The sequence below is a fragment of the Brachycentrus maculatus genome, unplaced genomic scaffold (genome assembly GCF_059751285.1).
Source record: "Brachycentrus maculatus isolate JH-2025_06_01 unplaced genomic scaffold, ASM5975128v1 h1tg000393l, whole genome shotgun sequence".
Classification (NCBI taxonomy): domain Eukaryota; kingdom Metazoa; phylum Arthropoda; class Insecta; order Trichoptera; family Brachycentridae; genus Brachycentrus; species Brachycentrus maculatus.
In genome coordinates, this window is record NW_028281142.1 from 150,001 (window position 1) to 162,324 (window position 12,324).

The following is a 12,324-nucleotide window of genomic DNA, read 5'->3' on the forward strand; positions in this document are numbered from 1 at the left end:
ATATATATATATATATATATATTTATATATATATATATATATATATATATATATATATATATATATATATATATATATATATATATATATATATATATATATATATATATATATATATATATATATATATTCTATATATATATATATATATATATATATATATATATATATATATATATATATATATATATATATATATATATATATATATATTCTAAAAAACAAAAAATCCTAAAATTTTTATTTAAAACAATTTAAACATTTTTTTAAATCGGACGTGGGCAGATAAGTGACCTCTCCAGTGGAATGAATGCGATTTAACGAATACTACGCCTTAATGCGTTCTTTGAAGTTATAAGAGATTTTTACATTCTTATATAAAATCTATCTTCTATATTTTGTAAAGTGTAATTTTTAATGAAATGAAAATAAATTTATTTTAAATATGGTATGTACTTGAAATACTCATTGAAGAATAAAACTACGTTTGAACAAGTTCAACAAAGTGATGTATGTCTACATTCGCCTTATAAATTTGTTATACTGTTCTTGGTTGACTTATTCGATTCGTATGATTAAACCATCTTAAAACAACTTTCTTACTGCTTATATCAGCCTTGCAATCTTTTCTAACATCAATCATCATTCGAACAGATATGGCTCACTCCTTTCAACAACGTCATATATCGAAAATCGTAAATTATCACTTGTGCATGTTTTTGAAATGCCCAGAAAATGTACTATATCCCAGCAAAAGTGGCATATTTTTAACTTAATATTAACCCGCTACAGGGCAAAAAATGTTGTTTTTGCATTTTGAAGAAAATGTATTGCTTAATTATTTTTTTAAATACACAAAATATTTTTTAAATGGAGAAAAAACCTAAAAAGATCAGTTGCACAGTTAAAAGTTCAATAAGTGGCTTGATATTTATTTTTAATACATTTTATTATATTTTTAAACTTTAAAAACCATCTCCTAAAAAATCTTTTTTTTTATATATGACATTGTTGAAAGGAGTGAGCGATATGTGTACATATCACACATAATTAACCTGGGGCAGAAAAAATGTGTTAACTTTGAGCCAGCCGAAAACAGGACCTAAGCCTGAATGTCCAAACTTTAAAATTTTCTTATCATAATAACAATAGTTTCTTTTCTATTGTAACGTTTATTGTAAATCGAATGTTTTGAGATCTCCCTGCAGACCAAAAGTTTTGAGGCATTCTTCGTTTTTTTTGATGAGATATTGATGCTTTCATATCATTACTAATTCTGATAAATTATATACAAGAACCAAGTTTAGAGCTCGCTGGGGAATGGTTTTGTATACAAATTTATACCGATATTTTACATTGAGCCATTGTAATTTTTCGAATTTCGTCTCTCAGCGAAATTTGAAAATTGAATTAAAAATTCAATCAATGTGTTCTGAAGTTTCATTCAGGGTTGTGCCAGATAAAAAAGTTAAAATAACGAATTTTAGTATAAATTATTTCAAATAAATTTCCCTTTATGGTCACTGTTTTTAATTCAATTTTTATTGATTTGGTAGACATTTTGTGATACTAAACTTTTGTTTAAAATTTTTGTTTAAATTTTGCTTAATATTATTCATTAAACTATTTTATTTCACAACACTTTAAAAAAAATCTATTTTGCTAAATGCATCAAACTAGTGTCACAATAGATGTTTATAAATAGTGGTATTTACCACTATTTCTTTTCACTAGTAATAAGTGAATTTTAAAAACTGTACAGTAAAAAAAAAACAAAATAAATATATATATACATAAATATTTTTTAAATTTCATAAATATATTTATTAGTTAATATTACAAAAAAACTATTCGATTTATTAGCTACACATATGTACTTTGTGACTTCGTGAAAGACATTACTCTTAAGCTCTTGTATTTTTATTCATACACCCAATGTTTATTTATAAGCTACACATATGTGCTTTGTGACTTTATAAAAGAGGTTACTCTTAAGCTCTTGTATTTTTATTTATACACTCAATGTTTATTTATAAGCTACACATATGTGCTTTGTGACTTTATAAAAGAGGTTACTCTTAAGCTCTTGTATTTTTATTTATACACTCAATGTTTATTTATTAGCTACACATATGTACTTTGTGACTTCATAAAAGAGATTACTCTTAAGCTCTTGTATTTTTATTTATACACTCAATGTTTATTTATTAGCTACACATATGTACTTTGTGACTTCATAAAAGAGATTACTCTTAAGCTCTTGTATTTTTATTTATACACTCAATGTTTATTTATTAGCTACATATATGTACTTTGTGACTTCATAAAAGAGATTACTCTTAAGCTCTTTTATTTTGATTAATACACTCAATGTTTATTTATTTCGCTTAATTAAGTACGTAAAACCATCTGTTTTCTTGGATATTTTTTTTTTCATTTTCATGTACGAGAATAAAAGGCTTTTTTTAACAATAGGGGAGGTAAATGTGCTAAACACATTACAAGCACCAATTGATAATTAAATTCAGAACGACGAATCGACTGGAATGGAAGAAGAATTTTAAAATTGATGTACATTATTTTTTGTAATTAATTCTCATGAAAACGCATTTCGTTTGATTCCTTTTCAATAATGAATGTCCCTTTGTAATAATATACCATGGTCGACCCTTGTATAATGTAGTCCCAGATCAAAGCACATAGCCTTTCCACCCTCATATCAAAAGAAAGTGGAGGAAAAATAAGAGGGTTTTATTTATTCTGTTGTTCATATTCAGGAATCTGTAAAAAACACTTTTTTTCATAAATTCGATTTCATTTATCTGAGGTCTACATCGAAAAAGGTACTAGTACATATATATCGTGGGTATGGCAAAAACGTTAACTCTAGAATCCCTGTTTGAATAATCCGTGTTATTGAATGATTTTAGCCCGAATAAAATACCAGCTATTAAACATAATGTTGAATTTACTTTTAAAATCACATATTTCGCTCACTCCTTTCAAGAACGTCATAAATCAAAAAACTTGATTTTTCAGTAGAACGTTTTTAAAGTTTAAAAATATAACACAATGTATTAAAAATAAATAGCAAGCCACTTATTGAACTTTGTATTGCGCAACAGATCTTTTTAGATAAAACCTGAAGGTTTTTTCTCCATTTGAAAAATATTTAGTTTGTTGAAAAAAAAATTAAACGATACGTTTTCTTCAAAATGCAAAAAACAACATTTTCTGCCCTGTAGCAGGTAAATATTAAGTTAAAAATATGCTTCTTTAGCTGGGACATAGTACATTTCCTGGGCAATGTTCACAACTGAAAATTGACGATTTTTGATTTATGACGTTCTTGAAAGGAGTGAGCGATTTTTGACATTTCAAACTACTTAGTGTATTTTGCCAGTTTATAGAACGTGAACGTTGACAACTTTAAAATATACAATATTATGTTATAATTTCATGTTTTTGAGTTAACGTTTTTTGCCAGTTATCCACGATATTTTACACAAATGTTTTAATGTTACTTTCATCGTATAATCTTTTGCATATAATTTTTTGTTCATATTTTTTTAGGAATGTTTTATAACCCTTTCGTGCATATTACAAAAAAGTATAAAAATATCTGATGTAGAATTTATGTAAATAATTAGACACAGAAGTTTTCTTATTTATTTTTTAGGAATTTCAGAAGGGAATATAAGTTTGAGGCTTATTGTATTTGATGAAGCATAATATAGGATTGTAACATTTTCATGATTATGTTTAAAAAAATACAGTTATACGTGAAATAAAATATTTCACTTTATCTACTATTACCATCACGCCGTTTCCCCTCAGATAGGCAGAGATGATGGAACACCACACCCTTATGTCCTGACCAACACTCCTCGCTTCCTCCACATCCATACATCTAGTCATACATACCCTTCGATTACGTAGACTTTTGACACCACCAGATGTTAGGTTCTGATTGATTTGATCTTGCCAAGTTCTATTTTCCGCTCACATTCGCCACATATATTTTTTGAGTCATTTTTCATTATCCATTCTCTCCACATGTCCATATCACCTTAAAGAACTCTTCTTAATCTTAACAATAAATAATTGTTTCGATATTATAAAACAGCGCTCAATAGACGAATATAATAATAAAAAATCCACACACATACAAACATCGCTTTATTTATGTCGAGTAAAAACACCCTTTGAAAAAAATGTAGACATGTTTATATGTATTTGTTTCATAACCATAAAAAATTACAAAATTGTAAAGATTTAATCAATTTACAGTTGGCTTATTCAATTTAGTATTTTTTTTTCAAATTTATGACATTTGATTCGGCGACTTTAATTTAAAAATGTCGTTCAATTAATTCCGCTGACGCGATTCTGTTAAAATTTCCGATTTCCAATACAGGTTAGCTAAGCTCGGCTAAGCCAGCCCATTGATTGTAATTTGGACGGGAAAAAGGAACGCATACTAATCGGATTGGCGGGAAAGTATGTACGAGTAACTGTCAAACGCTTTGTATGCAAGCAGTGACTTCTATATCTAACGACGACCGTGATTCCAGTTTTGGCAACATCACATTGACTATTATCAGTAAACCGATTTATTACTTTTTAAAGACACTACAAAAGAATGTTAGGCTTAATTAATTAAATTAATAAAATTAATTTAATTATATGATTTAAAGTGATTAATTTTTTTAAATTTATTTTTTAAATTAAATTAATTTAATTAATTAATTAAATTAATTAATTAATTGAGGCTCCAAAGGCTGGTAATTGAAAAGAGAAAAGTTCTTAAATAACAATAAATAATAACAATTTTCGCCATTTTCGTAAAACACTACCTCAAGGGCGCTTATACAGATTTGGATAATTATATAAAAATGATAATGATATATTTAAAAACTATATTAAAGAAAAGCGTCGTCAATCGGCTGAGCCTGAAGGAGAAAAGTAGAACCGCAGTATTATTGCGCCTTCTTCTCGGTCATCTTGGGCTGGAGCATGGCCAAAATGTTGGGCAGACGCCTCCCTGAGCAATGGTAACGCCGGAGAGCGTTTTTAGGTGGTATGGACATTTGGAGCGAATGGATAGCAAAAAAAATTATTTGGCAAATGTAAATGGAAGGACGGGGGCGGGCAAAAAAGACTTTGCACGACCAAATCAATCAGAACAATTGTATTAAATTTTATTAAAAAAATGTAACAATTATTTATTAATAAATAAAATGTAAATATGGAAATTTATATTCATAATACATTAAAAAGGTTTATATTTGGTCAAATGACAAAACTATTCTAATTATAAATTAAGTACCTACCCAACTAAGTTTTGAGTGAGGATCGAGTAGCATTGAGCATGACTGAGATCTAGGAGGCATTGGCAAAGGCTTTGAGTGCAGAAAGCGGGAATTATATTCAATTGTCTATAGTCCTCTGGTTGCGTTTGAGCAATTCCAACCATTTCCAGCATTTGAAGATCAAAGTTCCGATTTTGCAATACGAATACCGCACTTGATGCATTCTTCAACCGGAGGGTTGATTACATTTTCCAGTGAGCGCATGCGATATTCGATATGACGTTTTGGATGAAATTTACCAATAAAAGTTTTTCACATTGAAAACACATTTGAATTTGAACAAAAGATTTTTTTAGCTGTAACAGGTAAAAAAGTGTCGTTTTTGGAAAACATATTTTACCGCGATGGCAGCGCTATCTGTTGAACGTCATAGCAACACGCGTAATACGTATAGCAATTAAATTGACAAGTCAAATTTGACTTAGCATCCAAGTGACGACCTTGTCAAAAAAAATTTTTTTACTGCAATGGCAAGGCCATCTGTTGGATGTTATAGCAACACACGTTACATGAATAAAAACGAGATAAACTTAAAAGTGACTTAGGATAGTTCGGCATCCAGGGGAAGAATTTACCTTTTCAGTGATTCATTCAATAGTGGTATTTACTAAGTACAACATTAATTAAAAATGAAAGAATTTATCGTTCGTCTGAAAAATCATTTGAATTTTTTACTAAAGAATAACAGATTTCTCGTTTAATTTGTAGAACTCTATTTTAATTTACACATTGAATATTAAAATCAAACACTGATTTCTAGAGTCAACTAAATTGTATTTTAATATTAAAAACACATAATAATATAATTCAAGGCCAAACAATTGTCACAAATTTAATTTTGTGTGTTTTTAATAATAAAATACGAATAAGTACACTCTAAAAATCAGTGTTACATTATAATGTTTAAAACATGCGTATTAATTTTAAATCAAACACAGATTTTTTGAGTCTACTAAGTTGTATTTTATTAACAAAAAACACATCAAAAATTATATTGTGACAATTGTTTCGCCTTGTTAGGGCATTATCAAACGAATGTTCGTTTGATAATGCCCTAACAAGGCGAAACGATTGTCACAATATGTATAATTTTTTATGTGTTTTTTGTTAGTAAAATACAACTTAGTAGACTCAAAAAATCTGTGTTTGATTTAAAATTAATATATAAATTAAAATGGAGTTCTACAAATTAAACGCCAAGTCAATAAATTTAAAACATACACTTAAAGATTATGTTAGATTAAAAAATATATATAATTTGTATTTTGACCTTGGAGTACCTATTTAGGTTTGTATTATGTTAACGATATTCGATATTAAAGTGTGCGTAGGTAGATACTTAATAAATAGGTACGTGTGTTATAAGCGTTCAATCTTGAAGATGGGTATCCATTTTAGTTTTATGTTGATAAGAATTCTGGTCGAATAGTGTTGACCCTTCTTGAGACATCTTACAAAGATCAATCTCTTTGCTTCTTGCGACGCGCCGACTCGAGGTGACCATAAGTTACGAAAAAAATATTTTAAATGTACATGATATATTTTAAATTTAATTGAAATATATATAAATAGTGTCAGAAATGAAGACTCTGAGGAGCATATCTGTCAAGGATCTACGAGATAGAATAAGGAACACCAGGATAAAAGAAATATGCGAGATCGAAGATGTCGTTAGGTGGGAAAGGCAACTAAGAACCCGGCTATATATCGATCAAAGGGATGATATAAAATTGGTTTATAACCATATCAAGTCCCTTTAGTACGTGGAATATTGTGCATGGATATCATATCTGAGCAACAAACAAGTAAAAAGTATAAAAATCCTCTAGTACACAACCCACAATGATACCCACTTCACCCACGACGAAGGGTTGGTGGTCCCACGAGTGAACAATAAATATAGATTTATGTATTAATTTTAAATCAAACACAGATTTTTTGAGTCTACTAAGTTGTATTTTACATGATATTATTAACATTTGTTTAAAAATGTTATAACTAGGCAAAACAATTGTGACAATGTTAATTTTTTATGTGTTTTTGTTCATAAAATACAACATAATAGACTCAAAAAAATCTGTGTTTGATTTAAAAATCAATACATAAATTAAAATGGAGTTCTATAAATTAAACGCCGAATCAATAAATAAATAATAAATATGGAAGTTAACACTTCAATACATAGTTCAAAGAATTTTTAATTTATTGCTGGTGGAGGTATACCAAAGGCAAAATAAAAAAATGGGTAAATGATCAAATGATGTCAAGCAGCTGGTTAATTTGGGAAAAGGCAAATATTGTAAGGACCTTACTCCAAATTTAGTTGTGTTTATAGGCTCCACATGTATTTTGTTATATATTTCCCGTATTATAATATTATTCCTAGAATATGGTCACCCTACGTTGGGATCACCTTCTTCTATCAATCTAAGCAAGAGTGGACACACTCCCCCCACACATTATCATCTCACTTCCCTCGGGGTAATGCGTACTCGGAAAGTGGTGACGCTTTACCCCAAATCTTTCGGCGTGTTGTGGCGATTTATGTGTCGGTACATATTTAGGTTGTTACGTCCGGGGATCAAGACATATTTGCCGTATTTTACCGTCTATAAGATGTGCCTTAATTTTTAAGCAATTTTTTTCTTTATAATTTTTTACCATTTTTATTGAGCGTCGGGTTGTGGTCCCGTGGACTCTTGAGTCAGTTCGAATTTACTCTACCACAATTTGATATATATTTTTGATAATGAGCCGTTTAGGTTCACAGAAATTGTATAAAATTGAAGTACATCTCGAAACCATACCTGAATTATGGACAAAATGAACTTTTCCACCGTTGTGCAATTAATTTTGGAGAGACGAATTCTTACAGATTGCCGATTGATTTTCAATAAGGTTTATGTCTGGTAAAAATCTTGATCAGTCCAACACAGTGTTTTTGTGTGAAAATTTTCATATTTTTTTTGGATTTGTGGCAGGGGGTTAAATCCTGCTGAAATTCCATTACCATTTGACCTTCGTTTTTGTATCTCTGGTAGCGTCCTTTCCAGTAGGATTGGGTGATACTTCTCGCTCTTCATCATCTCAGTCACTAAAAGAAGCAGCCCTGGTCCAAAATAAGATGAACACCCCCAAAACATTTTTTTATAGGGTGTTAAAATACGAAAAAAAAGTATTATTTCAATTAATCTGTTCGATACTGTATGTCGAGTGAACATTTAACCTCCCTATGATAGCCCTGTAAATATCCAGAACTATATATTCTTCTTCATGTACGTTGAAAGGTCAAAAAGTGTTAGTAAAATAACAGTAAATAAAAACGTATTACGTATATCGATTTATCACAAAGTAATCTTCTCAAACTATCGCGTGAAATTATTCCAAACAAGTATCGTTAGTAAAGTAGTTGAGATAAAATAAAGTTGGGAAATGTCCTCCATTCCGCTAAGAAGATTGGCAAATGGACCGCGTGATGTCACAACGCCCTGTTGAAACATTACCCTACAACTTTTCCACCAAAGGATTCACATAATTTCATTATATCCTGATTAAAAAAGGATTACCTTACAAAAATGCGAAAAACAGCGAAAAAGGCTCATCGTTTTTAGTGGGTAGTAGGTAAATATATTTTTTAAGTGGGGTGAATATCCAACTTCACAGGATTTAAGGCCTTTTTCGTACGTCATGAGCGTTAAACGTTACGAAAAAATGGCGTTATAATATCATGCGAACCGTTTATTTTAATCAGGTTATAAGAATACAGGAAGTTGTAAGTTCCAGGATTTTGTAAGTTTATAAGGGTGAATTCTCGAAATATGAATATTGAATATTTTACATAATAAAATGTTTGCTTCTCAACAGACGCAGATTTCAATAAACTGCAAAATTTATCTTAATTAAATAATATGTATTAAAGATTTTAATTTAAGGCAACACACACACACACATATATATATATATATATATATATATATATATATATATATATATATATATATATATATATATATATATATATATATATATATATATATATATATATATAATACTCCCAAGTGGACAAACTTAGATTTATGAACTATGATTGGTTTCCTTTATTTAGCAGATACCCTTTTATTCAGATGTATGCAAGATCTTCAACGGATTATTTTATATACGTTAAAATGTGAAAATAAATCCTCAGTGTAGAAACGCAGATTTGTTAACAAGGATTTGGAAACACCTAAAAATGTTGTGAAAAAATAATTTGAATTACTCATTGTGACGAAGTGTAAAAATCTAGTCGAAAATATACAAAATCGTTACCGTAGAAAAACCGGTGGGTTATATCGTAGGTATACTGGCAAAAAACGTTAACTATACAATCCCTGTTTGAAAATCCTAGTTATTTAAAGCTTTTAGCCCGAATAAAATACCCGCTTTTAAACCAAAAGTTGAATTTACCTTTAAAACCACATACTTTTATGATATTTCAAAGTACTAAGTATATTTTGCCAGTTTAAAAAACGTTGAAAACTTTAAAATTTGCGTCATTAAGTCAAAATTTCATATTTTCGAATTAACGTTTTTTGCCAGTATTACCACAATATTATAGTGTATATTTTATCATTAACGCAAAGTTTAGTCCTAAGAAACAGTTGAGAAATAGTCGAGAAAATCAAAATTTCTAATGGAAATGTGATATTCAACATCTAATCACAATATCCCGGAAATATTTTCGATATTTTTAGAATATTGAATATCCGAAGGACACAAACAAGATGTAGTGTGTACTAAATTATTATGTCCTTACGTTTCTTATCACAAGCGGTAGTAGGGAGGGGGTAATATTACGTAAACATGAAGTTGTGTTTGATATCACACGGGATCAGTGGAGCTGAAAATTTGGTGACCCCATGAGCGAAGAAAATTGTGATTTTCCTGGCATCGAATACACCCACATCATAACACAAATCAGTATAAGTTACCTTGCTAGCTTCAGTGACAAATAATCATATTTTAGATATAAATAAATTCTGTATAATATTCCGCTTGCAAGAGTAAGTAAATTGAAGAACATAGACCTTCATATTCTTCTTCATATATGTTGAGATGTTAAACATATAAAAATAATTCCTAAGTCGAGAAACCATATTTGTGAACAAGGATTTGGACTCACCAAAATGTTGAAAAAGTGAATAAAATCACTGGTCAAATTGAAAGCTTCACAAAAAAATCTAAACTCATTTAGTGGTCTAATACAATTTATAATTAAAATGTTACTTTGTTTTAAAATAACTATAAATATTTTATTTTAACTTCATTATAATGTCTACCAGTTTCGAAGCTAACCACTTCTTTATCAAGTATTAATCATAATCAGTCTTGATAAAAAAGCGGTTAGCTTCGAAACCGGTAGACATTATAATTAAGGTGCAATAAAATATATAGAGTGATTTTAAAACAAAGTTACATTTTAATTATAAAATGGATAATCACAAAGTTAATGCCAAATCAATAAATGATATAATTTTTAATTAATGTTTTACTTGGTAGATACCACTATTTCTTAAAATCTACTGTGACACGTGTTTCGATGCATTCCGCGTCATTTTCAAACACCGTGTGGAAATGATGCGGGATGCGTCGAAATACGTGTCACAGTAGATTTTAAGAAATAGTGGTATTTACTAAGTAAAACATCAAATAAAAATGGATAGGTTTTACCACAAAGTGACCGCGGAATCAATTAATGAAATAATATTATCTTGAGATCGGCACTAGAAGTGATTTTTCGAAAGCTGTCCCACCGCATGCCCAGATCTGATACAGAAGCATCTAGGCTTCCTGACAGATTTACTCTTGCTAAGCAATTTTTTTTAACTAAGTTGCGAAATTTATTGAAAATGTGAAACAATATAAAATTGTATCCCGATTTTACTGTGAATTTACATTTAAAAGCTATCAATATACCTGTCACATCTAATCTAAATAAATACAATATTGTAAGTCCATCACCAAATTTTCTAGAAGTACCCCAGTGTAGGCAGTGAAAGGGATTAGTGTTTAGTTCAATTAGTCAGCTAGATCCGATTCCGACTCGGCGTTGGCCGGTACACAGACGCCCACAACCCCGACCAGCACAGCAGACAGACACGGAAGAGAAGTGATTGTAAATTGATTATTTATGTTTGATTGCAGGTCCCAGAGCAGAGATGCACCTCGCCCGAGTCCTGATGCGCTGGGCACTGCTGGCCGCCTGTGGCGCCCTGGCGGCGCCCCGCGGAGGGATGGATCTGGAGCCACCCCTGGATTTGCAGGCCATCGACGCCCCACCCCCTGATCCGGTAAAACTTCAACATGATTTATTCAACATGTTTTATTCATTGTTAATTATATTTTTATTTAAACTTATTTATTTTTTACAAAAATGTTAATAATATTAGTATATAGCCACTCACCGAGATTTTTATGTCCACCGGTTTCGAGACGTACCTGTCTCTTCGTCAGGGCAATCACTACCACAGCATGCAAAAAATACTACCCTTCACCACCATAGCACCATTTACACACTCAAAACTACACAAAATGTCTTACACATGCGATTTTTGGTCGACCCGAAGACCAACATCCACTAAAGGTTTCAGCAACAGATATGCGTTACGAGCCGAGGTTAAACATACCTGGTCTAAAGATAAGCTTAAACATCGTGTGGTGGTTAACAGATTAGGCTATCATACATCTTCCAGGTTCAATTCCAAGAATAAATAACAATAAATCTTATTTATTTTTTTACAAAAATGTTAATAATATTAGTATATAACGACTCACTGAACTTATTAACATTTTTGTAAAAAAAAAGACTAACCACAAAGCAAATGCTTTAAATATTAATAATATTGAGAATATAACAATAAATCGTTAAAAATATTTGGTTTATGGGGAGATATCAAAGTTTTCTTTAGTGCAG

At 30.0% G+C, this 12,324-nt stretch overlaps 1 protein-coding gene across 2 annotated transcripts in view; it reads left to right on the top strand.

Annotated features, from left to right (window-relative positions):
- Positions 1-12,324, top strand: part of LOC148302997 (diuretic hormone 45-like) — a 117,355-nt gene that overhangs the window by 99,371 nt on the left and 5,660 nt on the right. For both annotated transcript variants that reach the window (XM_088270708.1, XM_088270707.1), the window contains one exon: positions 11,556-11,701. In XM_088270708.1, coding sequence (XP_088126834.1) covers positions 11,570-11,701 — 132 coding nt within the window. In that variant the 5' untranslated portion in view covers positions 11,556-11,569. The remainder of the gene's footprint in view (positions 1-11,555; positions 11,702-12,324) is intronic.